Source organism: Meleagris gallopavo, chromosome 9 (assembly GCF_905368555.1).
Source record: "Meleagris gallopavo chromosome 9, MGAL_WU_HG_1.1, whole genome shotgun sequence".
In the NCBI taxonomy this organism is placed as follows: Eukaryota; Metazoa; Chordata; class Aves; order Galliformes; family Phasianidae; genus Meleagris; species Meleagris gallopavo.
This window is the reverse complement of record NC_139412.1, coordinates 963,290-990,735: the sequence shown is the minus strand read 5'-3', so window position 1 is coordinate 990,735 and position 27,446 is coordinate 963,290. Positions and strand designations below refer to the sequence as shown.

The window sequence follows — 27,446 nt, the reverse complement described above, 5'->3', positions numbered from 1 at the left end:
TGAGGGCAGAGCTTCCCCAGCTCCGCCATTGCAGCCTCCTGCTGGGAGCATGAGGTGTTCCCGTTTTATTTTTCCCCCCACAGCTGGTGTTTACTTGCCTTCTGCTTACATTTTAACTACGGTTTGATAATAAACCCCAATCAGTCATCAGTGCAAAACTTGCAAGGGATTACATATCCTGGAGAAACATTTACTTAAGCAGATTTAAGTTCATCTAAGAAGGGGCCTCCTCCTGGGAGGGGCATGGAGGTCTCTGTGGCTGTGTGGTGTGGCTGTTGTGGCCCTGGCAAGTGTCCGGAGGGACTCTGGAGCAATGGGATCCTGTTCTGGGGTTCCCACCGAACACAGACCCCACGGACAGCTCATGTTCTGGGGGGGTCCTCAGAGCAGGGACCCCAGAGGTGGGGGGGGGTCCCCAGGGGCTGCACATCTCCATTCTCCAGTGCATTCGGCATGCATTGTCTTTATGGCTTATTTCATTTCCCCCCGTTCTTCCCGTGCTCCCCCTGCGGAAGCAGTGGGGGTTTGGGGCGCGGCGCAGGGACAAAATGGCAGCCGCGTGCGGGGGGGGGGGATGGCTGGGCCTCGTTGCCATGGCGACCCGTTTCTGCCTCACTGATGCGTCGTGTAAATCCGTTTAGAAACGAGAAGGGCCTTTTGTCTTTGGGAGGGTTGAATGGGCCTCATTAAACCTGAAATGTGGAAAAAAAGGGCCTTAAAGTGTGTCCGGGAGGGGAACGGGTCGAGTGGGGAGCGGGGGGCTCTGTGGGGCCGTTTGCAGAGAAGGCAGAGCTGCAGGCCATCCCTGGGCTGTGTGGGAACCCCGCTTTGTGCTGGAGGGAAGAATGGGGTTCTGTTTGCGCAGCCCCTTTTTTGGGGGGGGGGGATTATGGGTGCTGACAGCAGAACTAAAATGCTCCATGCCTGCCTCCCCTTGCTGAATGAGGCTGAGGGGCCGCGAGTGGGGTGAAGGGAGTGGGGGCACCGGGAGGGGTCACTCCCTGCACCACTAACGAGGTAGATCCGTCGTTAATTCGGCTGCTGCGTCGGGGGGCGGGCAGGGAGCCAGCGTTGTGTTTATCATTAAAAGTATTAGGAATGATCCCAGAGAATTACAGACTGGGGTGCATTGCTATGGAGCTGGTTAAATGCCTGGAGGAAACGGGCCGAGGTGATTAGCCTCGTGCTGTGGTGGGAACCACCTGTGGTTGGCGTTGGTGGAGGACATGAGCCGGTGGGCAGAGATGGCTTCTAGCTCCTTTGCAAAGACTCGGGCTGTGGGGAATGTTGCCCAGGAACTTGCTGCTGTGAGGGGTGAGGGTTAAGGATGGGAGGCTGCTCCTGGGGCTCCATGTCTGAAGGATGGATGGAGAGCGTGGAAGAGGGAGCGGGTGGTGGAAGGAAGCACAGAGGTAGGATGGCGTAAAGACCAGCGAAAAACTTTCTGTGGTTGTGCTTGGAGCCGAGGCCAAAGGAGCGACCACCCCACGAGGCTGCTTTGAGGCTTACCTGAGTCACTGTGCTGTGTTCTCATCACCCCAGCACAGAGCGGATACTGCAGAAATAGAAGAGGTCTGCAGAAGGGCAGTGGAAATAATTATACAGAGATTAGCAGGAAAAAAGAGATCGAAGGCTGCACTTAGCGGAGACTAAGAATAGAAGAGCACATGAAAGAAGTGGGATCTGAAAGCGTGAGGATGGGGAATCACGTGCTCCTATTTACCCTTCCTTGCAGTGACGAAGAACTCGACAAATGGGAAGGTGACAGACACAGATGGGAAGTGGAGGAGAGCAGGGACCTGCTTTGCTCAAGTTATAATGAATGTCCTTCCGTGGGATATCTTTGTTCCAAGAAGTTAGCAAGAGTCAAAATAGAAGAAATTGGATTGTAATAGCACTATAGATTGAAAAAATGAGGTTGTATGGACCTGGACCCTCCTGCTTCTACCATGGTAGCTGGGTAGGAACGTGGATTTATTGGTGTTCCAGCGCTGTGCTGCTGCTCCTGCACCTCTCTGGGATGGATGTGGACTGCTGGAGGCTGCCTGTATGGGCAGGAGGGCTCTTCTTGGGCTGAGCTCTCTCAGTTGTGACTTGGTGGTGGTGATGGGCTCCTGAAAAGCAAGTGGGAACAAGGCAGGCAGCTGAGGGCTTCTGCTTTTAGCTGCGGTTGGACACCAGTGAAGCCCTCATGTGTTTTGTACTCTGCATGAATGCTTTTTGTGAGTTTTTCCATGGAGTCTCCGGCTCTTTTACTCAACCACTTCATCTTACACAACCGCTGGCTGCTTCCTGTCTTGGAGCACATTTCTGGGCCATGGGGACCTACAGGAGCCTTGGGGATGGTGTAGCCCCCAAATAACCTCCAGAGCAAGCCCATATGCTCTCGTAGGAGGGTGAGTTCTCCTGACGTGGTCCTCAGCTCCTGAAGGTCTAGCAGGACCCGTAGCTCTTGCACAGCAGTAAATGCCACATCTAAATGGCTGTTTGCTGCTCTTTGCTCACGGCATGTCACTCTGCCAGGCCCTCCTGCTGCCCTGGCTGCTAAGAGTACATGTCCTCCTTGCAAGATGGTTATTTTTGGATTTCTTTGAAGAAAACAGCATTTAGCATATGTCACCTTGTATGTACGTCAGAATTCATGCTTTGGAGTATCTTATCCAAGGAGGGGGTAGTTGTTCTGTGTTGTTCTGTTTTCTGCAAAGCCTGAAATACAGTAAGAGGTACGTTTTGTTCTTCAGACACAGGGAAATGTGATGCCTGCCCCAGAGGTTTTGTAGTTCTCATGGCACAATAAGTACCTAGGCTGGGAGGTAGGTTGTTTGAAAGCATGTTAACCCATTCTTTAAATTATGTGTATATTTACCAGTTTCCCATGTGCTGACACAGACTGGCAGAGCTGTGATGCTTCAGTGTGGAACCAGAGGGAGGAGGCAGAGGCACTGCGGGATGTGTCTTCCTTTGCTTGAGGAACATTCTGGGGTACAGAGTCCTGTAAACTGACTTGAGTGCAGCCTGGTGCAACAAAGGCCACAGAAATCCCCCTGAGTAGCCCAGCAGCATATTTTGAGGGATTATCCCTTATCACTCTGGTCCTTTTCCTCTCCAATTAAATTCCCTTTGCGATGCCAGTGCAGCCGTGCCTGACACCAGACACTGTGCAAGCTGGGGAGCACGGAACCTGTGTCACTGCACTGGTCCCACTTGTTGCGCCCTTGTCGTTTTGTTGGCTCCCACTGGCTGGGGGTTCAGGGGTTGTCCCTTTGATTCCATCCACATTGGGGCATGGGGCTCCCCCCGCGACCCTGAGTCCCTGGCTGGGTGGGGGACTGCCCCCCGGTTGAGTTTCTGAGCTCAGGCATCTCCGGCTTGCAGGGGCTGGCTGCCAACAGAGCTCCCCTTGTTTACCCAACTCGGAGGAATCGGTTTACAAGGCTCACAAATACCCTTTTCACCTTTCCCATCAGAAAACACCTCCCGAAACAATGAGGAAATTGGACGCTGCCACCTGATAGCTCCCTAGGAACCTGCAGGGCCAGGAATTTGTGGGGCTGCGGGGCCGGCCGGTGCGCGGGGCTGCACACCCGGGATGCAGCACTGGGAGCCCGACTGGGTCTGTGGGTGGCAATGCCAGTGCCACCAGCATCACCCTGATGTGGTGAGCCTGCTGGGAGTGCAAGTGACTCAAGTAACTGTAGTTAGTCTTTCCCACTGTGTCTGACAGCGGAAGAAAGGATGTGGAGATGTTTTCCATGAGCTGTTAACTCACGGTGGTTACAAATACTCCACGAATCGAAGCAGAAATGTCCTCTATGTCCCAAAGGGGGGCACGCGGGGAGGCTGTGCGCTCCATGAGAGGCGCTGGGTTGCAGGGGCGGACGGAGCTGAGCTCGAGCCAACCGTGTGGCCGTCAGCCTGCCTGCAGCAGCGCTGCGCTCGGGGGTGACAAAGCCCTTCAGCTGTCTCCTGCGGCTGCGAGGCTCGATCTCATGAAGCACTTGAGATTTCCAGATAAAAAGGAGGCCCAGCTGAGCTGAGCAGAGCACGCTTCCCGATTTGCATCGGCTTTAAGTGCCTGCCGCTGGTTTCGTAGTGACTTGAACGGCTCCAGCCTTTAGACTTGGGAGGTCCTTGGGGAAGAAGCATCACAGCGCGTGCAGCGGCCCGTGCTTCTCCAGCCCAGCAGCAGCTTTGCTTTCTTTCTTGTGTGTTTGACCCCAGCAAATGCAGTGTGTGCAGGATGGGCACCTCGCATCCTTGTGCTGGCACCAGTGCAAGATGTGAGAGCGTTCCTGTGGGGTGGTGAGAGAGCAGAGGAGGGCAGAGGTTGACAAGGCTGCTTGGTTTTGCTGCCCTTGAAACCATCGTGCTGTGATTTGCTCAGAAGAGCAGGGCTGGCTGGAGGCTTTGGGTGACAAAGGTGCTGGGGAAGGTGCTGCAGGCTGTGTGCTGCCCGCTCCATTCCTACTCCATTCCCACCCCATCCCCGCCGCGGGGTCCACTCATCCCCAGTGCTGGCTGTAGCTGTCTGAGGCTGGGACATAAGTAGGTTATTGCTTTGAGCAACAGCCATCCTCCTTCTCAGTGCTTCACCAGTCTGCCGTATCCTAATTTAAGTTGTCTAATACACTGCATGTCTTGAGCCGCATCCCCGAGTGCTTTATTATGCAGATGTCAGTCACAGTTTCATCCTTAAGGTTGAATTGAATTTGATTCCGCTCCCCACCTTAAAGCAGGGAAATCATCCTCTGTATGGATGAGGAATACAGCAGATCCTCCCCAAAATTACAGTATGTGCTCCTAGGGCTCAATGAGTTTCCCTTTTAATTTAAAAGCAATTTGTTCATTCTTTCCAGTTAACATCAATTTGGAGATGTGTCCTTGTAAGGATGAGTCACCTCGTGCCAGGAGTTTGAGCCTTTTTTTGCCTTCAGAGACCCTTTTAAAGTAAAATTTCTCATGTGCAGAACTTGCTCTAATAATGTCCAAGGGTGACTTTTCCAAATGCTTGGTGCTTTTCTCTTGGCTGTTCTTGTGAGGAATGGTGCTCTTCACCTTTTTCGCCCAATGGGAGGATAGCTGCCACAAGCCAGTGCTTGCAAAACACCTCCAAATTTGAGGGGAAAAGCCTTGATGTATCATTAAGGGTTCAGAGAAACGAGGGAGCTATTTTGAAGGTACTTTCAGGGGTTTCCTATCACCGCTAAGGCTGAAGAGCCTTTTCACTTGGAGACAGCCCTGCTTTTAGAGAAGAGAAGGAGCACACCGAGGGGGAAATGGAGGAGAAAACATCTGTGGGGCAGAGCTCCCGGAGCCATGGGATGACAGTGACAGAGTGCTGCGTGCGGTGACGGTGAATGGTTCTTGGTGCTGGTGTAGAAAGCCTGGAAAATATTCCTGGGCTGATGCCCAGGCAGAAGCTGTGTGCTTCTGAAGTTGAGATGGAGCGTTCGTGTTAAGAAAATTGGTTGTGATATTGTCCTTAAGAACAAATACAACAAACGTTTCTGAGTTTTGTGAGATTAGGGTATGCCAACAGGGAGCTGTGTTCGGATGTTCTCAGTGGCGTTCCTTTATCGTCTCCCTCCCTCCCCACGTTTTCCCATCCTGCTGCGCTCAGAAATTGGCGTGACCCGACCCGGAGCCGCGGGGATGGCACGCGGGCTGTGCTGGCGCTGCTGGGAGGTGGATGGGAGCCCTCTGCCCTGGCTCCGGAGTCGCGAGACATCTGCTCGACTTGTTTGCGGCTTCCTGTTTGGCATCTTTTGGGCAGAAGGGAGCTGGCAGAGGCTGAAGGAGGGAATTTGAGTCACTCGGGAGCCCTTTGCCAGAAAACGTCTGACTCAGCCCAACTGCGGAGCAATGAATGTGGGATCCAGCTGCCTCGCAGGGTGGGAACCTGTGAGTGAGCATGCAAGTGTTTACTTGTGTTGCATGTCTGTGGCCTCGAATAGGGTGGGGTTGGTGAGCAAGGGGAGGGAGGGGCAGGGGCTTCTTTGCATCTTTGACTGAACATCTCCTGGGATTGCATCAGAGCACAGGCAATGGGTGGGGGAAGCCTTTATCGCCTGTAATGCTCTGGCTGGGGTCCAGCTGACCTACTTGGTGGCTCACCTGGAGCGCCGGCTGCCTTCCACCTTCCTGCGGCAGCCTGGCTGCGGAGAGGTGAAACTTCCTGCTCTGTTCTGGGGCTGCTGGAGAGCCTTGTCCCAGAGGTTGTGGCTTTTAGGAGTCAGAACTGCTTCTACACAGCTGGTCCAGTGGGGATGGTGAAGATTGTCCCCGTTCCTTGTGACCTGCTTGCACCGCTCAGGCTGCTGTGTTCTGCTCTCCTTGGAGGGAGTGAGGGGCAGATGGGATGGTGCAGCCAGCGCACCCAATCCAGCTCCATGGCTGAGGCAACACTGATGGAGGGCAGTCATAGCTGCTTATCCCCACTTGGCCTCGTGGAGTTGCCTAATGGGCTGATGGTGAGGTGCAGGCAATGCCTGCTGCTTCTGTCCCTCCCAGTCCTGCAGCCGAAACCCGACTCAGGAGCCCTTGCCGAGGGCATCGGGTGTGTGTGGGCTTGGGCTCCGCCTGCCTTCCCTGGCGTGTAAATCTCGTGTAGCGAGAGGCCCACAGCCTGGGCTGCTGCAGCTCTGGTTTCAGCTCCGCGGCTTCTTGCTAAGACTTGCACAGCAGCCACAGAGCAGGTTGGTCCTGTATGTTTGATGCTGTTTCCTTGCTGCCTGGAACCTCAGCCCGCGCCGCTGACGCTGGGAGGAGGCAGCCCCATTGCCGTGGCGTGGGGCAGGGGCTGCAGGGAGGAGGGGAGTTGTGGATGTGTGCAGCCCGGCGGAGCACAGCTCCGGTTTGCACAGATTACATGAGGGAGTTGCAGCAGAGAGCTTTGCAGGAACATCCATTCCCATGTTATCTTCCATCAGAACGCATTACGTTGCCTACATCAAAGTAGATGCTCTGCTGCTTCCCTCCTTGTTGCCCTAATCCTCTACTTCAGAGTATTGCTCTGCAATAATGAAATCTGAATGTTAATTACCAGCACATTGCCTTCCTTCCCTCCGCAATGCCCTGCCTTCCAGCCCCAAATAGCTTTCCTCCCTCCTCGCTGCTCTCCATCCGGTCCTCCCACGCTCCTGGGCATGCTGCTGAGCCGCGGCAGCGGCCGGGTGGGTAGGAGCTGCCCTGCGAGATGCTTCCCTCCCTGCCATGTAAGGACAGGAATTCCTCTGTGAGCGGGGTGGGGAGGGATCCCTCCCCACTGCTCCCTAATTACAGCCGGCCCTGCAGGAAGCTGGCTGCCTTGCCTTGGGGCACACCGCATGGGCAGAGCCCAGCCCGGCTCTGTGGGATGGCAGCAGTGGTGGGAAGGTTCTGGCCTTGCTGCTGGGAACAGGAGAGCTTCATGTTGGTGTCAAACAGCAAAAAAAGCAGTTTGTGGAGGGAGAGCAGAGGAATTTATGTCCAAAATAGATTGTAGGCTGTGCGCGGGGTGGAACACCGGGGTGTGAGTGTTGCTAACGTCTCGCCTTCTCCTCTTCTTTCAGATTCATGAGTGGGAAAGGGTTGGTCATCTACCCGGAGATTGGGGACAAACTGGACATTATCTGCCCCAAGGCGGAGCCGTCCAAGCCTTACGAGTACTACAAGCTGTACCTGGTGAAAAAGGATCAGGCAGATGCCTGCAGCACTGTCATGGACCCCAATGTGCTGGTGACGTGCAACCGGCCCGAGCAGGAGATCCGCTTCACCATCAAGTTTCAGGAGTTCAGCCCCAACTACATGGGCCTGGAGTTCAAGCGGCAGCAGGATTACTTCATCACATGTGAGTCGCCCTCCTCTTCCTCGCTGGGGGCTGCGGGGGCCTGCGGAGTGTCACCAGGCGCTGCTTTGGGACTTGGCTGCTGCTCAGTGCTGACACGCACGGAAAATATTTCCCACTGGATGGGAGAAGGGAGGAATGTGCCAGCCGAGGGGTCCTGGGCCCTTATCTGGCAGCGCCAGGAGCCGGGATGGCCCCTCCAGCGGGGTGAGACCTGCCCGCAGCCAGAATGGTTTCTGTGTCTGGAAAGGTTTCGTGGCTGGAGCTTGTTTGTGGAGCCGGGCTGTGAGGCTGGAGTGCTGCAGGGCAGTCCTGTAGGGCACTGGGATGCTGACGATGTGCTAAGTGTCTCAGCCATCCTTGCTGCCTGCCATAGGAGGCAGCCTGGGGAGTTGCTCCTGGAGCTTCTTGTGATCTAAGTGGCTGTAAAATCCTACACGTTGGCCTGTTGTTGCTGTTTCTATCTGTAACATGGCTTTGTAGAAGGAAGGAGGCTGAGTTTCCTCTGAGCACACAGATGATGCACGCGGGGTGCACCTGTGGGTACCAACCAGCGCATCTCCATCATCCGTGGTGGCTGTGAGCTCGTTGCTGGGGCTGCATTCCCCCCTCCCTCCTGGTGCTGGGCGATGCCTGCCTCCTCACTCACTTTGTGCCCCATGCCCTGGGATTTATGCTTGGCTGCTCACATCGCGTGCGAGCCCACAGTGCAGCAGCCAGGAAAGGGCACGGCAGCCCTGCTGCCCCCTGCGCTCACTGTCACGTGCTGCGGGCTCATCGACAAGCAGCCTGGCACAGGGGTCAGCCGAGACTGCAGGCTGGGGCACTGGAATCGGTCGGAGACGTATTTTTAGCCTGAGCTCTCTGCTGTCAGAGTGGTTGGCCAGGATCCTCCAGGCATCCTCCAACTTGAGGCTGTGGGGCAGGAGGTGCCGCGGTGATGCTGCCAGCCTGAGAGCTCCCTGCTGCCCTATCTGGTGTTGGAAATTGCTGTATTTTCACTGCAGCATAATTTCACTAAGCCTGGGACTGAGGAAACAGCCAAATGGGCTCCTGCAGGTCAGATTTCAGCCCACCCTTGGATCCTTAGCATACATTTGCTCAGCTCTCTATAATGCTTGGCTTGAGCACAGGATGGTGCAAAAGGGATTGCAGCAGTTTCTCGCCAAAATGGCCCATCTGCTCACCTGCTCCCAGTCCCGTGATGCTGCAGCTGGGTGAGGACCTGGTGCAGCAATGAGCTCCTCCTGCTACATGCACCCCTGCTCACTGTGTGTACCCAGGGCTGGCTGCAGCATGGTGGCTGTGGGACGGGACAGGTCAGCCTTCCCTGCAGGTCTGCAGCTGAAGCAGGCCTGAATTCAGCTGTGAGCTTTCTGTGCAGCAGGCAGAAAGTGGGGAGAGGGGCTGAAAGCACTGCCACAGCTTTTCCTTTGGTGTTTGGGGCAAACACCAGGAAGTGCTTGGGCAGCTTCTGCTGTGTGTGGGGGGCTGCTCTGAGTCTTGCATTGCACCTCGAGCTGCACCCCTGGCAACTCTCTTGCTGCAGCAGCGAGCCCACCACCCTCTGCAGCTGGAAATACCTTTCCAGGACACATGCATTCGCCAGAACAAACTCAGAGCATATAGAAGCCCCAGGGAGAGTAAGTGCATGGGTTTCCTTGTTGCAAACCCTGTGCACCTGGGCTGCCAGCACACCTGTCCCCACCATGCCACCTCCTCAGCTGCTTGTGTTTGTGTTGTCTGGCTGCTGGTGTGAAAGCAGTCTCTCTTTTTTTTTAATTATTATTTCTCGCCTTGGTTTTCCTTTCTCCTTACAGTTAGAAGACTGCAACTGCATTTTTATTCCACTACCAGAACACTGAACCTTGTCCCACATGCAGCAATTTTCTCTGTGTTTGCACTGAAATCTGGTTTCTATCCGAGCGCTGGGGAATCTGGAGGCTGTCACACTCCCACTGCCCCCCCAAGTCCCGGCCCCCACCCCAGGAGCGGTGCTGGTGCTGCGGTGCCCCCCGGTGCCCCCTGCCCGTGCTGCTCCGACCATTTCTGACTTTAATTTCTCTTGACTGCTCCGTGCTTTGAAGCGAGCCCCGGCGGCGCGGGGGCCGGGCGGCCGCTGTGCGCTGCTCTTTGGCCCCTGGGTGGGCTGGGGATGCTCCTGTGATCTGCCCGTAGCCTCTGCCCAGCAGCCCCAGGAACTCCTTCTGCCAAGAAATAAAATAGCCAAAAAAACAAAGTCAAAAGTCTCCCGAGCAGACCACCCACATGTTGTCTTTTTTTTTTCTTCTCTTTTTTTTTTTTTTTTTGTATTCTCCTTTCCCCCAGCCTGCCCGGACACACAAAAGGATTTTTCTTCCTTTTCTCCCTCTCTCCCTAAGCCGGGGGATGCAGCACACGGGCGGCTGCAGGACTGTGCCGTCCCAGCCCCGCTGCGAGCGCCCGCCGTCCCATCCCCGCCATTCAGGGCCGCCCCCCCGCTCCCCCGCGTCACGTTGGATATGCCAAGCCTCGTTTAGGGCCACTTTTATCACCGAGGGACACTCAGCCCTCGGCTTAGGCTGCTTTAGCGATGAAAAAGGCTTTTGAAAGCAAACGTAACCTCTCCCCATCCTCTCTGAGTCCTTGCGCCGAGCCCCTCAATGCCAGCCGGAGGCTTTCATTAAAAGCATCTTTTCTCCCGCGGCTGGACAGGGGAAGGTGATTCCTCTCCCTAAGCCTTTTCATAAAGAAAAAGATGCAGGAGCTCCTGGCTGTGCGGCGGGGCCGTGCACAAAGGCTCGGCAGGGCTGCAGGATGGGGCACAGTTTGCGTATTTGGTGCTTTGCTTCCATTATTGCTGCTTGGCAGATGTGGGCTCAGGGCAGCCCGTGGGTTCTTGTGTGTTTGGTCCCCTGCTTTTGGGGTCTGGTTGGCACCTGGTGATGGAGAAGGGGAGAGGTTCTCTGTGGTGCAATCCTTGCTTTGCTCTATGGGGAGGTGAATCCAGCAAAAGCAAATTCTTGCTTCCTGCCCACTGGGGCTTCCTTTCCCAAGCACAAAGCCCAGACTGGGCAGGCTGCTGGGCATCCCAGGGGAGGGGATGAGGTGGGTTTTCCCTTCAGACCCATGTACGAATGTGGGTGCTTTTCCCAGGTTCAGCAGTGAGGCTGCACTGTGTGTTGGGGGGGAATTGAGGCCGTGCTGGTGAGGAAGCAGTCGCTTGTACATAGCTGTACTGGGAGGGAAGGATGGCTCTGAGCGCTTACAAACAAACCAGCAGATGCTCTGTGGGCTTACAGGAGCAAAACGCTATAGGAGGTGAGAACGGCAGAGTTGTGCTGTTGTAGAGGTGTTGGTGGGTCCCGGAGATGTCTGGTGCAGGGCCTCAGACCTGGCCGTACCTCATTTCAGCCTCATCTGCTCCAGTTTCCTGTGATTTGTTCTGCTTCTGTGTCCTCATCCCCTGTCCAGAAGCATCTCTCTGGTTTTTGGATGCACCTCCTTCGTGTCCCCCTGTGAGCACCCTGGGCAGACTCATGCCTGACCTGTCCTCCCCTAGGGCGAGCAGTGGGAAGGCAGCTGCTGAATGCCCGTCCTCTGCAGGGCCATTAGCTGAAAGTGCTGAAGTAGAAGGGAGGCCACAGAAGATATGTGCTTCACAAACCAAATGCGTTTGCTGTTGATTGTTGGTCTTTAAGCCCTTCAATCCATTTTTGATGTAATAATGTTTGTAATCCAATCTAACATTTTTTGGCAGCAGAATTCAGCAAGACCAGATATATTACACCGGCTGTTCCCTTAAACCCCTTGTCTTGCATTTCTGTTTTTAGATGCAATTAGACCCAACCTGGCAAGAGCTATTGTTGTCAGCCATTGCTGCCTCTGCGATGTGGGTCTCATCCCTGGGCCTTTCTTCCTCAGCACTTTTCTATTTCTATTCTAGATTGAATTTTAATGTGGAGATGAGGGTCACCTGTGTACTGCCAAATGCCAGAATCCTCCTTTTCTTATTCTTTTTTTTTATTTTTTTTTATTTTTTATTTTTTTTTTTACTTTTTTTGGGACACGTTGCTGTACTTCCTTGTCCCCTATGTGCACAGCTGCAGTGCTGCTGGGGGGGCCGTGCTGGGTGCCCGCCAGCCACGCGCTCTGCTGCGTTCCTGCTGGTCCCATTTGAATGTGGCTGCTTTCATATGCTCCTCATCTCCTGTCCCACAACTCGCTGGGTGAAATCAAGTTGAAAGCAAAAGTGCTGTTTGATGCTGTGATGAGAGCTGTGAACTTCAGCTGATAAAACCCCAATTAACCAACTTCCTCATGCTTCACCCAAATGGGCTGCAGCTGCGCAACCTCCTTGCCCTTGCGACATGGCTGCAGGGACACGCTCTGGAACTGAGCTGTGGGCATGGGCTCCTCCTCCCTGGCTGGTGGGTCTAGGGGGCCCGGAGCTGTCCCACTTGAATCTGGAGGTCCCGGAGCTGAGGTTAGGTGTGGGGGTCCTGGAGGTCTGTGGGCGATAGGGGTAATGGGGTATGCCCCGCTCGAGTCCCTGCAGGAGGTGGCAGTGGTGTGGGGGACGAGCAGGCTCTCGCCGTGCCTGACTCAGAACTTCAAAGCCCCTGCTCTGGACATGTCAAACCCAAATAATGGCCCTTAGACAACACGCGGTTCCTTGTCTCGGAGGCTTGTCTGAAGACCGTGACCACGGTAAATGCGATTTTGTTGAGCCCTGTCCCTTAAGCCTCTGCCTCTTTTCTCTTCTCCTCCTCCCTCCTGACCTTTTCGGCTCAGCGCTGTCCCCGCGCAGCCCCTGGCAGCTGATCTCATGGCTCAGCCTTTCACGGCGCTAATAGGGATGAAAAGCCCCATCAGAAAGGGCCTGCGTCCCCACGCCCGGCCGGGAGGGCAGTGCCCAGCACTTTGATCTGCTGCTGCCCGCTGTGCCCCGCTGGAGAGCCCAGCTCCCTGCCAGCAGCACGGGAGGTCCTTGCGGTGAAGCGCAGCATTGCCAGAAGGGACCCTGTCCTCAGCAGTGCTTCCTCCATAGCACAGGGAAAACCGAAGCGTGGCTGCTTTGGGAGTGAGTTTTTACCAAGGCACTTGAAAGGCTGCAGGAGCCTTCAGCTTGAGGATGGCTTGTAACAAGCTCCCAGCGTGTGGGCACGCCTGGCGGTGTGCGGCAGATAAGCGCAGGCAGCCGATGCGCCACGCTTTGTTTTAAATCCCTGCTGCTCCCCGAGCCCCTCGTGCTGCTTTTCCTTTTGCTGCCTGCGCACCCACAGTGCTTTCATGGATTCACAGAGTACCCAGAGATGGAAGGGACCCATGAGGATCATCGAGTCCAACTCCTGGCTGCGCCGAGGACCGCCCAGAAATGCTTACTTGCCTTGGGGAGCTCAGCCCCCGCAGGAGCTGTCTGTGCTTTTTGCATTGCCGTGGGCTTGCCAGCGTCCCTTAGCTCTGACCTGTCCTCACGTGGAATGTGTCGTATGTCACTTCTGCTGTGCTTCTGTAAGCTGAGCCTGTGCTGTGGGCGCTGGGCAGCGCTGCACCACCTGCTCCATGGGACGTGCAGCCCTGCAAGCGAGCTGGGCTCTGGCATGAATGAATTGTGATATGTAGCTCCTTTCCATCTTCTTTTAATTTCTAATGGTCTGTGTTTTGAAATCCTCTTGGCCAGCCTGTCTGTGCTGGCGGAGGGCTGCCCGGCTGCATGCTCACCTCCCGGAGCTTGCCTTGCTGGGGAGGATGAGCTCGTGTTGCTGTTTGAAGTTGCTTTGCCCTAGGAGTGATGGTTTTGCTGCTGTGTGATGATGCCGTGCTTTGATCCCGGCTTGCCGCGTTGGCACAGGGCTGTGGGGCCCATCCTCCATAGTGCTGTGACCACCGAGCAGGTGTGTGCAGGGGACCAGCCTTGTGCTGAGCATCTTCTGGAAGCATCCACTCCCACAGCTCAGAGAAGCAGCAGCCCCACGTCCCGGAGCGGGGCTGGGAGCAGGAGGGTGGTTGGGCCTGCATCCCCTCCCAGCTGCGGGGCTGTTTGCACCCGTGTAGCCTCTCTGCTGCCAGCAGATTCCTGGTGTGCATGCAAAGTGTGCTTTCCTCTCGGCTGTCCCGCAGCGCGCCCCAAACCCTCTCCATCCCTGCTGCTTCCCACCTTCTGCATCTCCCAGCCGCAGCCAAGCCCACCAGATCCTGCTTCCAACACATCTGCACATAAATCAGCCGCTCTGCTCCCTGATAACTTTGGCTTTGCTCTGAGCCACCTCCAGCTCTGTATCCGGGCAGTGCTGACGCAGCCTTGCTGAGCCCGCTGCAGCCGTGCATCTCCGTCCGTCTGTCCTTCGGGGCCCCGCGACAGATTGCCTGGTCGGAGTCACAGATGTTTTGCTACCTAACCAAGGAGATTTACACCCTGTTAAAACTCAATAAGTGCTTTCCTCCTGCCCGGGTCCCAGCGGGGCCCACAAATGACTCTGGCAGAGCATCAGGTGGAGAATTACATGGCACTTTTTTTCCTGTGACGTGCAGCTCGCTGCTCAGAGCTGCCCCTGAGCCTCTGCAAGTCTCGCTCCTCCTGACGCTGCCTTTTTTTGGAAGGGGGTGGATAGATGTAGGACAAAGGCTTCATTCTGCGACCTGATCCCACGTGGACTCTCAGTGTGTTGGATGCAGGAGAGCGTGCAGCCAAGCAGTGCTGCTGCGCTGAGCAGTACTTTCTGGCCCTGACAAGGTTACCTGCCGCGTGGCTGTGACTCTTAATTACAGTGCTAATTAGAGCTGATTATAATTTTTCCATCAAAAAGCTGCTTTTCGAGGGAATTACTTTCTCGATGTCATCACTTGTGTTCAAGCATCTTCCTCTGTGTGGCACTTCAGTTCTTGCCCAGGGGCAGCAGCAGATCACCGCTCCTGGGAGGTGGGCAGGTGACCGTGCGGCCAGGATGCTGAAAAGCAAATCCTTTGTTGTATAATTCCTTGTGCCACACTGAGCACATCACCTGGTTTGTGGGTTACATGTAGAAGAGTGAGGGAAAGTAGGAGCCCAGCAGAGCCCAGCAGTGTGTGTCTGCTCTGCAGGCTGATGCCGTTCCCATGTTCCGTTCTGCCAGTTGGTGTGCATTCTCACCTACCCCTGCTGGAGCTGTGCGTTGTGGTACAGCTGCCTCTCTCTAAGGGATGGGGTTAACAAAGTGTTTTATTGGTCCTGGTGTTGGCTTGGCCCTGACCAGCAGAAAGCTTCCCTCGCTCCAGACAGACCCAGTGCAACCACTTAATGTTTTCCAAGGCGCGTCTGGTGATATTCACCAAGCAGTGTGCTAGCGATGTGCTGAGCAGAAAAAAAAAGCAGTCTGGAAGGTGTGAGTTCTGCTGGCATCCAGCAATGGGTGCAGCACAGGGTCTGTCTGCACGGCAGCTCCGGCTGCTGCTCTTGCACAGGGCTGGGGCACCACGAGCCCCCAGTGCCCCTGCTGCAGGGAGGATGCCTGCTTTGTTCAGTGTTTTATTTACTTACGGCTAAGTTTGTTTATTTATGTATTTATATATATAATATATATTTATATATGTATATTTAATTTTCAACGTGCGTTTGTTTGTTTATTTACCCAGCCTGTATTTATGTAGCCAGGTACACCCAGGACTGCCCGCTTGCTGCTGGTGGGTGGCAGCACTCTGCACATCCCCCTGCGTGCACCGCCGCGGTCAGTGGTGCTTTGTGCCATCCTCTCCCTCCTGGGGGACAGCTGTGTGTCACCACCGTGTGCCACCAGCCAGGTCCCTGCAGCACGGCTGTGCCAGTGGAGCTGTGTTGGCAGTGCGCTGCTCTGCACGGGGCCGTGCCTGTGCCTTAAGAGCAAAGCCACGAAAGCCGTCTTTGCTGGTGGTTCACAGCTGTTGTTGGGGTTGGTGCTGGAGGAGCTGTGATGTGTGTGGGTTGTGGCAGTGGGGGCAGCAAACAGTGCTGGGAAGTGAGAAGGATTTGCACCCCGCTGCTCTTACAGTCCCAGCTTGTGCGCTCCTGGGATGGCGCGTTCTGTGGCAAACATCCACGTTTTTCAGCACTTTGTGGGACCCCGAGAAGCAAAGAGGAGGAGGCAGGGAATGAACAGGGAGTGCTGCTCGTGGAACGCAGCTCACGGTTAGGACAGTGCTGGGGGCTGCAGCAGGTCCCGGAGCTCTGGGGTGCAGGGGGGGAGCGGACCCCAGTGCTGCCGTCAGCATGAGCTCTGCTGTGAGCGGAGCTGGGCTCACCGGCTGCTGGCCGGCCGTGTGAAACCCAAGCCCTGTGCCTCCTGCAGCAGCCCGGGGCCGGCCTGGATGCGTGCGCATTGCTGGGGCTGCGGGGCCCCTTCCCGGCGCAGCTGCTGTTGGGATCGGAGGCGGCTCCCAGCCCTGCTGGCAGCCCGACAGCTCCGTCCCCGGTGTGTGGGAGGGTGCGGGGGGCTGCGTGCGGGGCTCAACTCCCGCCAGCATCAATGGGGAGGGGTAAAGGAATGGGGGTCATAACAGGAATGTGTGCTGGTGCCCCACGGCTTGCAAGGCGGCACGTGTGACCGAGCATACGGTGTCCCTGCTGGCGGAGCTGGCGGTGTCCCTGGCTCCTGCAATGTCCCTGCGCTCCTGCAGCGATGTGCTGGCCCCGGTGGGGAGGAGGGAGCAAGATGCTCCGGGGTGGGGCTGAGCACCACTGCAGCACATGCACCAATGCAGTGCCTGCAGCGTGGTCTGTGAGGGTGCAGAAAACAACCAGAAAGATGACAGGGCAGGGAGGGTGGCACGAGCTGTTTTTGTTGTAAAGCTTCCTGGAGTGTGTTTGCAGATCTGCACCCAGAGGTGCGTGAGGGGTGTGCAATCTGAGTGCAGGGCTTGGGGCTCACCGAAAGGAAGGGAAATCCGCCGTGAGCACCGCTGCAGGCTGTGAGATAGAGTGTGGAAACCTGAATCTTTGACACTTCTGGGGGTGAGGGGAGGGCTGCAGGCCAGCGGCCGCGCCGTATCCATGCGGTACTTGGCTGGGTCTGGAGCAGGGCTGTTGTACACAGATGGAAGAGTAATTAAGAATAATAAAAGGAAAGAGACTTGGATTCGCTACAGTCTCAGCACATTAATTGTGCTTTGGGGCCCAAATCATAACGGAGTCCTGCTAGAGGGAATCCAGAAGAGAAACCAAACGTCTCGCTCTGTCCAAGGCTGACCGTTTAAGAGACCCTTGCCTTTATCTGCTGCCAGGTATTACTTCCAGAGGTTCCAACTTGCCAAAACCGAGCTCTTGTCTGAAATATTTTTAGTGGAGGAAACAAAGCAATGGTGCAGCTCTAACTGGAGTGGTAGGAAGGCGGAGAGGATGCATTGGGAGTGCAGTGGAACAGGAGTGGGAGTGCTGCTGGAGTTCCCTCCCATCCCCACAGCAGGTCCATGCCCATCCATTGAGCTGGTGCTGGGTGGATCCTGTGCCCGAGGACCAGGGTGAGCAGTGTCAGCCCACTGAGATCCTGCCTGTGCTCCACACAGGCTGAGCATCTCTTCTAAATTGACAAGCAATTACATGGTTAATAGTATCAATGTTAAATCCTCATCGCTCAGCAGCCTGAGGCTTAATGCTTCATTAAGGCAAAGGCATCTAATAGCTCTCCGGGCTGGGAGCTGTGCTGTCTTTAAGCCCGAGTAGAAGTGATTTGTCTGGAGGCTGCTTTTGTTCTCCTGGTCCTACAGGAGCTGTGAATCCCCTCAGATCCACAGGGATGTGGGAAGGTGGCACTGGGCACTGCCTGCACTGCTGGGATGTGAGATCTGCCTCTTCCCATCCCTGCGTCTCCCAGCTGCGTGCATCACTCTGGGGGTCTGCCCTGTGAGTCACCTGAGGCCTTAGGGTTGCTTCCATCCTACAGCAGCCTCGTGGAGCTGCGGGGATGCAGGGATGTGGTGCACAGGGGGGCAGCAGGTCTGACCCTGCCTGGTGGCTCACGTGTGGCTCTGCCTCACTTCTGTGCTTGCTGTTTCTGGCTGTCTCCAGCATCCTACCCAAACAATAATCTTCTCACTGAACCTGCTGTGCAGTATATATATTTAGCCTTTCTCTCCCATGCGTTGCTTTGTGTTTGGTGATGCCATTTAAAATCTGTGCTGCGCATTGCTGCCACAGCTCCAAACCTGTCTTAGCAGCTCTTACCAGCAATACCTGGACATCTGGACCTGTGAGCTTTCGTGTCATTGCTGGAAGGTGCTTCCCAGGTTGCACACTGCTCCCGAGCCGCTCCTGTGGCTGCTGATATATCCTCAGTGAGAAGCAAGGCAGGCACATCGCCTGCTGGTGCACCTGTGAGCTGCCCTTCTCTCTTTGTTCCAGCTGGATTTTAGGTGCATTGGACAAAAGGATATTTCATATGAAAAGTCCTTATTTCCTTGCTTGCGCTTCTCCAGCAGCCCTGCTAACCTGCATGGGGACTGCTCAGGGGCAGGGGCACTCACCACTGCATCCTGTGCCCACAGCCCTGCAGCAGCCCCTCGGTCTCCCTTCACTGCTCACATACAGCCTTTCAGAAGCTGTGCTGCTGTGTCACTGCGATGTGGCTGTGCTGCCTGTACTGCTGGCTGTGCTTTGGCTGTGGCCTATTTTGGTCCAGCCGGAGCTGAGGGCGCACGTCCTCATTTCAGGCCTGTTTCAAGAGGTTGCACTGCAGACGACAGCCATGGTTTTTGGGAGTGTTTTGCCCTTTTTGCTGCCCCTTTCATGTTCTCTCAAGTAGCTGCTTTTTTTTTTTTTTTTTTTTTTTTTGTGGCTCCCCTTTCAAAGCTACTTTTTCTACTCGTAATTATTATGATCAGGATAAGAAGAGGCTCCTTCAGCAAAGTCTTGCATGCTGCTTGGGAGAAAGGACGCTCAGCTGTGTCCTCTTCAGCCCATCCATGTGATTCTCCATCTGGCACTTTTATATTGTTTGAACATTTAATATTTTGGTCGTATCTGAAAGCCATGTCTGTGGAGTTATTTTGGAGAAATCCATGTCTCCCGTTGCTGCCACGTGCTCTACTTTTGCAAGATCTCCAGCACTGCAGCCATGCTTTCTTTTGGTCATTTTGCTGTCATTAGTTATCACCTCCTAAATAAGACCTCATAGGGTCTGTGGAAGTGGTTGCAGTGCTGTTTCCCAGCCCTGCTGGCTGTGCAGGAGCTGTGTGGAGCAGGGTGCTGTGATGCTCCAGGCAATAAGACGTGTGGGCAGGCTGCAGTTTGGGCTGGAAGCAGGTGGAAATGAGTTTGTCCCCAGGAGGTGCTGCCCAGCTCCTGGCTGTGGGATGGTGTTGCCCTGTTCCAAGATGCAGGATTGAGGTCTGTTGGAGATGGAGCAGCCTCAGATGTGCGTGCAGCAGCCCGTGTCCCCTTTTGGTGCAGTGTGATGCTGGGCAGGGAAGCTGTTCATGGAACATTTTGGTTTATTTCACGCCAAAAGCAGTACCTCTGGCCTTGGAGTGCGGAGCTGCTGTCTGTTGTGCAGGAATGTGCTCCCTCAGATGTCTTTATGGGCTGTTGGAGCTTGGCCTGAACTCGGTTCAAGTTGGGAAGAGCTCATGCAAGCACTGGGGGACATTTCTCTGCTTTCCCCATACCTTTGCATTGAGATTTATACTGGTGGTGCTCCTATCAAACTGACCTGTGGGCGTCCAGCTCCGTCCATGGGCTGCTGGCTGCCCAAGAAGCTCTAATGAGCAAAACGCACTCGCTGAGGTTGGATTGCAGGAGGCTTTTGGACCAAGCAGAGGGCTTGCAGCCCCAGCCCTGGCATGGTCCAAGCTCACGTTGCAAGCTCAGCTGTGTTCCTGAGGGCTCCAGCCCCACAGGGAGACAGCATCAGAGCTCCCACAGCTCTCAGACCTGCCCTGGCCCTGCTGTAAAGCATTACCCGTTCCTCATCCTGGTGCTGCACCATGGCCCAAGGTGTTCCAGAGCGGTAGAGATGTAGCATGGAGGGACACGGTCAGTGGGCATGGTGGGATGGGTTGGAGTTTGGTGACCTGAGAGGTCTTTTCCAACTTAAGTGACTCCGTGATTCTAAGGCTGCCTGGTGGATGCTTGACCTGGCTGGTTTGGTGGTTTCCCCTCCTGTGCCCCATCCTGCTGTGGGTACCAGGGGATGCAGCTCGCTGTGTTCCCACAGGAGGGAGGCTTAAAAAATCTGTGCCGGCTAAAGAAAAAAGTTAATGTGAATTTAACTGACTTCTGCCCTGCAATTAAAGCCATTCGAGCCCATTGGGGCTCTGAGTTTACATTCTTTACTGAGGCACAGTGTGTAATTATATATGTATAATTTAAACTGTGCATATGCATGTGTTCCTATTATACACCGAGGAGCAAAGGAAATTATCCAGGAATTAAAGGGGGAGGAGGGTGCAGGCACTGAGAATGGCTCACTTGTGTGGATGTGGTGGCAGGGGAAGCTGGAGGGCTCACATCCTCACCGCTGCAAGCATCTCTGGGCCAGGCATGCCCAGTGCTGGCTGCTGGCAGCCACGAGTGAGGAATAACCCTTCATGTTCTTGTGCTGCACCTGGTGGGCACTGTGCTGCCATCAGAGGAACCTGGAGCTGCAGAGAGTGCTCTGCGTGGCTCCTGATGGGTAAATACGTGGGCAGTGTTCATGCTGCTTTACAGAAACCACCCTGAGATGGTTCTGTAGGGTGGGAGATGTGCGGAGTGGTGGACACATCTTTTTCTCTGCTCCTTGGCATTGTTCTAAGCTGGCCCAAGGGGACTAGGCACAGACGGGAGAGCTAAATAAAGCCAGCTTGTCAGCACCCTGTGTTCCTTACAGCTCTGTAACTCCCGCCTTTCACCCTTACAGCCACCTCTAATGGGACACTGGATGGCCTGGAGAACCGGGAAGGAGGGGTCTGCCAGACGCGCTCCATGAAGATCGTCATGAAAGTGGGGCAGGGTGAGTGCTGGTCTGTGGGCACCCAAGTGCCTGGTGCAGGAGAAGGGCTTCCTCTGGCTGCATTTAGTCTGAGCGAGGCAAGCTGGGGGAGCTGAGGGGTGAGGAGCTGCTTTGTTCCTTGCTAAGGCTGTCAGGTTGAATTGGTTCTGTTTCTGTGCAAATAAGATGCAGCTTGCAGCAGGCTGCCATTCCTGGGGTGCTCATCATCCCTCCGCACCCACAGAGGAGCTGAAAACCCTTCCCATTTCCCTTTCTGCCCGGCCGCCGTCGTAGACCTTCAAGTTGTCCTCAAATGGCTTTGCTTCCTGATGCAGCTTCCCCCAGCTGTGTGTTATGGCAGCCTGTCTTTTTGGTTGGGAAGCTGAACCAGGGCTCCGGTCCCAGCATGTGGTTGTTTCTGGATTCTGGGGACAATGAGGCCGGGCCAGTTGCTCTTGAGAGCGTGGACAACTTTCAATGGAGTTGATTCAATGGGCTTCAGGGTCTCTGCCCCCGGAGCCTCCCTCCCTGCACTGCCGAGTGCCTCCAGTTGCATCCATGCCACAGGCCTGTGTTGGCCCCACCGTGGATGCAGAGCTCCTGCTGCCTGCTTCTCATTATTTTGTTTTCACATTGGGGCCAATATTTATAACAAACAAAAGAAGCAGGCCTTGGCAGCCTCCCTTCCTTCGTGGTCTTCCTGCTGCCCTGCAAGGAGCGCGCTGCAGCCCACGCACAGGGGGTTGGAAAGCATGAAAAGATGTTGGGTGTGGGACAGGGATGGGAAACACCTTCCCCCAAATCCTGCATCCTTTTCCAGGGGGAGCCCATCTGCAGTGATGTTCCCTGGCCTCATCCTTGTGCCTAGGTTCTCTTACCATTGGGCTTGCCACTCTTGTGTTTTTAAGCCACAGCAGAGTGGCTGTGTTGGGGTGGTAAGGTTGTCTTGAGATTTCTTATCCATCACTTCTCCTCCCCTCAGATCCAAACGCGGTGATCCCGGAGCAGCTGACGACGAGTCGGCCCAGCAAGGAGGCAGACAACACCGTGAAAATTGTGACACAGAGCCCACGCCACAAAGTCCCCACGGTGGAGGAGCCTGGCAAGCCAGGTAACTTCCGCAGGAATGTGCTGTGCAGGCTGGAGCTGTGCTGCCTGTGGGGTGGCTCCTTGCTGAATTTGGCATGCATGCTGCAGGATGCTGGGCACTGCATCCCTGTATCGCCAGCATCTGCCCAGCATCTCACAGCCCAGCTCTGCACGCGGTGACCCAATGAGGTGCTGCTGAGCAGAGCTCTCAGGCTGTTTTCCCAGCTCTGGGCTGTGCTGGCAGCAGTGCAGCAGAGAAGTGCTGTTTCAGCACACTCCTCCTCCTCCTCCTCCCTCTGCTGCCCATCTGTTCCTCCACGTATATCTGAGAGGTTTTGGAGGAGTTGAGGTCCTTGGGTTTTTGAGCCGAGCCAGTGTGAAAGCTCTTTGAAGGTGGTTTCCTGAGTTCCTGACCCTGCTGAGAGAAAAGTGAAATCAGATGAAGTAGGGAAAAGTTGCTCTTTTCTTCTCCTGCGGCGCAGCCAGCCAAGCGACCGCCCCTCCGGGGCCAGGGTCAGCAGGAGGTGGGGGTCAGTCATCGGATATTGCAGGGCTCTGGGCACCAGACCCCGAGATCATTACCGTGTGCAGAGCTCCCAGGGTGCACCCCGGTCACGGCCCAGAGCTGAGCCGTGCGCCGGGTCTGGCAGGAGGGGGTGGGGTGAGATGTCCCGTGTGGGGCTGGGGTGGGAGGGCAGGGAGCCCACCTGCTCACACTGACACCCATCTCCCTTCCTCGCAGGCTCCGTCAACCAGAACGGCCAGGAGACACAAGGTCCCAGCGACGGGTTCTTGAGCTCCAAGGTCGCCGTTTTTGCCGCCATTGGCGCAGGCTGCGTCATCTTCATCCTCATCATCATCTTCCTCGTCGTCCTCCTGATCAAGATCCGCAAGCGGCACCGGAAGCACACGCAGCAGCGGGCCGCAGCCTTGTCCCTCAGCACCTTGGCCAGCCCCAAATGCAGCGGGAACGCCGGCTCAGAGCCCAGCGACATCATCATCCCCTTACGGACTACAGAGAACAACTACTGCCCGCACTACGAGAAGGTGAGCGGGGACTATGGGCACCCCGTCTACATCGTGCAGGAGATGCCCCCTCAGAGCCCAGCCAACATTTACTACAAGGTGTGAGGAGCAGCCTGGGCATGCCACGCAGGAGCGCCCGGTGGGGCCGGCAGCAGGAGGCAGCGTGCCCGGCCGCGGCACGGCGCGGGAGCACAGGGGTCTGGCGCCTGGCAGCGCCCTGCTCACCCGTGCGCTGCCTCTCCCTCTTTGTATTTAGTTTTGTAGTTCTCAGCTTTTGTAATCCCAAGACTTTGAGGGTGAGCTGCCAGCATCCTCCTCTCCTGCTCCGGACTGTGGCTGCAGCGCGCGCTCTGCCTTCCTGTGCCCGCCTGCACGCCTCTGGCACCCGCGGACTCCCACCTCCCCTTCTGCACTTTGGGATTTCCCCTCGTCACCTCCACGCCAAGTGCCCGTGCAGGGGCCTGGGAGCTGCGACGGACGCCGAGAGGAGCAGCGAGGAGCCCTGGGAGGAGGAGGATGCTTCGCCCAGGTGCCGAGATGCAGAGAACTGTGCAGGGAGGAAGCTGGCAAACCCGATTTACTACTACTACTATTATTATTATTATAATTATTTTAATTTTTTTGTAACATTTTTATTTTTGTGAATCGTGGCGGGACCCCCCGCCCTGGGCACATGCCACAGCCTCCTTCCAGCACGCCGTCCTGCTGGCGCAGGCAGATCCGCCGCTGCCGTTTTAAACTTTTGTGTTCGTAGCTGTTGACTCTTGTTTTAGTCTCTTTATAAAAAGAAAGAAAGAAAAAAAAATCACATAAATGATGTCTCAAGCATTCAGCGCGTGAGGGTCTGAGCACTCCTTCTGCCCATGGAGCAGCAGCAATCCTGGGCATCCCCAGGGCATCCTCCTGCCCAGGGCTCCGGGCAGTGCGGGGCAGAGGAAGGCTCCATGCAGGTTCCCGTCAGGCTGGGACTGCTGGAAGCAAAATGTGGAGTAGCTGGGGGTGGAGGGAGGGCAGGGCTGGCAGCACGTCCCTTGTCACCGCTCCCGTCCCAGGGCTGGGGCTGCTGGGGCTGCAGGTGGCTGGCCCGGGGTGCAGCCCTGCAGCACTTCTCCTTGGAAAGGAAAACTGGAAAACAATCATACAGGACATTGCCAGGAGCAAGCTGATGTCTGGGTCACCATCCATCCTTCCATCCATCCATCTTTCCATTCATCCATCCAGGCAGGGCTGCTCGCCTTCGGGGAGCTTCACCCCCTCCTTGTCACCTCAGCCTCATCGTGCCCTGGCTCATGTTTGCAGGGGAGGTATTGCGGTGCCACAGTGCTCAGTGCTCCACATGCAGCCACCCCGCAGCCACTGATGCAGTTTCTCCAAGCCCAGCACCGCTGGGTGCTCACCCATCCCCTCCATCACACCGCACTGTGCCACTGCCTGGCCCATCTCATGCCCCGAAGTGGAAGTGCTGAGCTTTGGGCTGTCCTGGTGGGACGCTCCCAGCTCTCTGCCACCCTGGATGCACACTGGGGCCGGCGATAGCAGCCCTGTGCCCTGCCTGTCTCAGCCCTTGCATTCCTTTTTCCTTTCAGAAGTAGCTGCTTTTGCTCAGGGACTGAGTGTGGGGCGAGGGGGGGCTGCTGCCTGCCGTGTGCCCCCGGCCTCGCTTCTCGCCCTGCTCCGGGCACGTGCCTGCGGCTCCAAACCAGGCTGCAAAGTGCCCAAAGAGCGAGAGAGCTGCTCTGCCAAAGTGCCTTGATGAGGAGAGGGCCGGGGTGGCAGGAGGGGGGGCAGCCCTGTGGTGCCATCGGGGAGGGGCTGGGGCAGGAGTGTGGTCCTGAGCGGAGCGTTCCTTTGTGTTGCTTTGGTTGTGTTGTTTTGAGGTCGGGATGGAGCAGTGTGGGCAACCCCAGCTCTGCTCCCCTCCTCTCTGTGGGCATCCCTCTCTCCTCACCCTCCCACAGAACACCCTCCAGACCCCCTCAGCCCTTTGCCTTCCCCTACGGGTGTCTATGCAGATGCTGTGCTGTGCCGGCGCTGCCCCAGGGTGTGGGCTCTGCTCTCCATCGCGGTAAATTGTGTCTTAAAAAAACCAATAATTTAAAGCAAAGCCCTCAAATTCCCCCCGAAAGAATGGTTTGGAAGTCCCCAGGGGCTGTGGCAGCAGGGAGGGAGGTGATATATGGAGGGAAGGCTGGGCAAGGAGCCCCATGCCAAAAGCCAACGTCCTCATGGCAGTCACCGAGCAGCCGCGTCCCCCTCTGCAGCTCCGTGGTGGCACTGGGGCGTGGGTGGAGATGGGCAGACCTTGTAAATAGGTGTGCAGGGAGTGGGGATTGGAGCTTTTGGGTCTGGCTGAGCCCTCAGTGCTGTGCCCTGGCACACAGCATCCCTTTCTGCTGCTCGCTGAGAGCGCTGCGCTTGGTTTTGGGTTGTTGGTATTTTGGTTGTTTTTTTTTTTTTTTCCCCCCCCCGTTGTTGTTTCCTTTTTGTTTCATTTGGTTCGTGTAAATAGTAGTCTTTTTTGGAAGAAATAATGTAAAGATGTTTTGTATAAACTCTGAATTATTTTCTGGTTGCTTTTTCTTAGAAAAAAAACAAACAAAAAAAAAACGAGAACTAAAAAAAAAAAAGAAAAGAAAAAAAAAAAAGAAAAATTTAACCATGAGAACGGGTGTAAAACATTGTCATACTGCAATCCACCCCAGAGCCCCTGCGGGGGTCCCACAGTGCCCCTCGGGGGGGTGCTGGGTGCTGCTGTGCAGAGTGCTCCCCGTGCCCCACTGCAGGAGGGTGCTGAGCGCAGGCTGAGGGCTGAGAAGTGCAACATCAGCAAAAGGAGCATCCCATGCGTCTCTTTCTTTTTTTAAAAAAAAACCATCAAAGCAGATAGAAACCCCAAAACCTCCGTGCAGCATCCTGAGGTCCTGCTCTGCTGTTCCAGCCCTGCAGAGCTGCTGCTGTTGCAGGGCCCCTTTTCCCCGCTGCCCCTTTTTTTTTACGGGCGGGGGGCGACCCAGGGAAGGGGGTGGCACTGCCCCCAATGCAGGTGATGGCCCTGGGCACCCCGAGTCCCGGCTGCCCCCAGGAGCCCGTGCTTTAAACCCACACGGCATCCGCAAAGGGAAACAAGCGGGCAGTCCCAAACCTGCACCCTGCACAGCAGCACCCCGCACCCCTCCCGCATTTCAGAGCCGTGCCCACGCGCACCCCCTGCATAGCATCCTTCACGGGGTCCCTGCAGGCACACGCAGGGATGGGGGGCGATGCCACTGCCCCGTGTGCCCCCCCACAATGCGGGCTTTTGTTTCTTCTCGTCATGTCCCTCCTTTCTCTCCCTCTCGCCTTCTCCCGGCTCTCCCTAGCATATCATCGCCATCGGTAACCCGCTCTGTGGCAGCTGAGCGCCATGGAGCCGTGATGGAACCTGATATATTGTTAAATAAAAGGTTTTTTTCCTATGGAAACCTTGGCTGTCTCTCGTGTGCTTTTTTGCTGCCCCAGGGTTGTGCTCTTATCGCTCAGCCTGGCTCCAAAGGGCTGGGACAGTGCAGCATGGCGTTAGCCAGGTGCTGTGCATGTGTGTGGTGAGTGCTAAAGCAGGGATTTTGGTGCCGTTTTGGTGCCATTTTGGTGCCGTTTGTGGTGCTGTTTTGGTGCCATTTTGGTGCCGTGTGTGCTGTTCCATGGGGCAGCTCTGCACCCAGGGATGGGGATGGGGTCAGGGGTCAGGGTCTGCTCCCCGAGGAGGAGCGCTCATCCCTCCTGGTGATGTACTCTACCCATTCCTCTTTGCAGCTTCATTTAGTAAGTTACTAAAAAGTTGTTTTAGGAAATGGGGTGGGTGGTGCTCTAACCGGCTCCAAAGTGGGCTCCACCATGGCCGTAGCTCCAGCTCTTTATACGCTGCTGTAACGTGGCACTTGGCGTGCCATGGAGCACTGTGTGAGGGGTGGCTGCTGTGGCTGTGGGATATGGGATGTCTGGTGGGGGTGCGGTACGGAAGAGAGAAGGTGTGTGCTGGTGTCCATGAGCCGCCTCCATGGGAAACCCAGGGAGCACAGGGCAGGAGCAGGGCTGATGCTCCCCTGTTTGCCCAACGGCTGCTCTGAAAATGTACGGCAGAGCCGAGGCTGTGCCTATTGCAGACCTCGTGTGGGCTGCGGATGCTGAACTGTTCCATGTGGCGCTGCTGTGATGGCCGAGGGGATGAGTTGGGTTTGTGGGGTCTCAGGGGAAAAATGAGTTCAGGGCACCGAAAGAGAATGGAGGAGGAACTTCCCCTTGGCAGATGTGCAGAGGGTGTTGGATGAGGTGGGATGGGGAGATCAAAGCAGCAGGTGGGTCTGCAGCACTGTGCCAGCAGTGGGCAGGGGCTGTCTGAACCTGGGGTCAGGGGGAAAGCGGGCCCTGGGGTGTGACATGTGGGCTCATATGTGGTTTGTTGCTCTGAAATCCCTCTCCTCCGCATGCTTTGATCCCAGTGTGAATTAAATAATGCTTTTAATTTTAAACGGCTTCACAGGGCCCTTATGGCCAAAGGGGAAAACCATGAGCGCCCAGCCTGCTGGGACCTGCCTACAGCCCGGCCCCAGCAGAGGGGCATTGCTGCAGGA

The 27,446-nt window shown here is 55.9% G+C and overlaps 1 protein-coding gene across 3 annotated transcripts in view; it reads left to right on the top strand.

Moving 5' to 3' along the window:
• Positions 1-26,297, top strand: part of EFNB1 (ephrin B1) — a 47,943-nt gene extending 21,646 nt beyond the window's left edge. Inside the window, exons 1-5 of one of the 3 annotated variants that reach the window (XM_085230507.1) lie at positions 4,968-5,901; positions 7,551-7,828; positions 20,650-20,742; positions 21,704-21,832; positions 22,553-26,297. In XM_085230507.1, coding sequence (XP_085086633.1) covers positions 5,867-5,901; positions 7,551-7,828; positions 20,650-20,742; positions 21,704-21,832; positions 22,553-22,941 — 924 coding nt within the window. In that variant the 5' untranslated portion in view covers positions 4,968-5,866 and the 3' untranslated portion in view covers positions 22,942-26,297. Of the gene's footprint in view, positions 1-4,967; positions 5,902-7,180; positions 7,411-7,550; positions 7,829-20,649; positions 20,743-21,703; positions 21,833-22,552 lie in introns of those variants that run through there. The other 2 variants (XM_085230505.1, XM_085230506.1) reach the window with 2 other exon arrangements.
• The last annotated feature ends 1,149 nt before the right edge of the window (positions 26,298-27,446 follow it).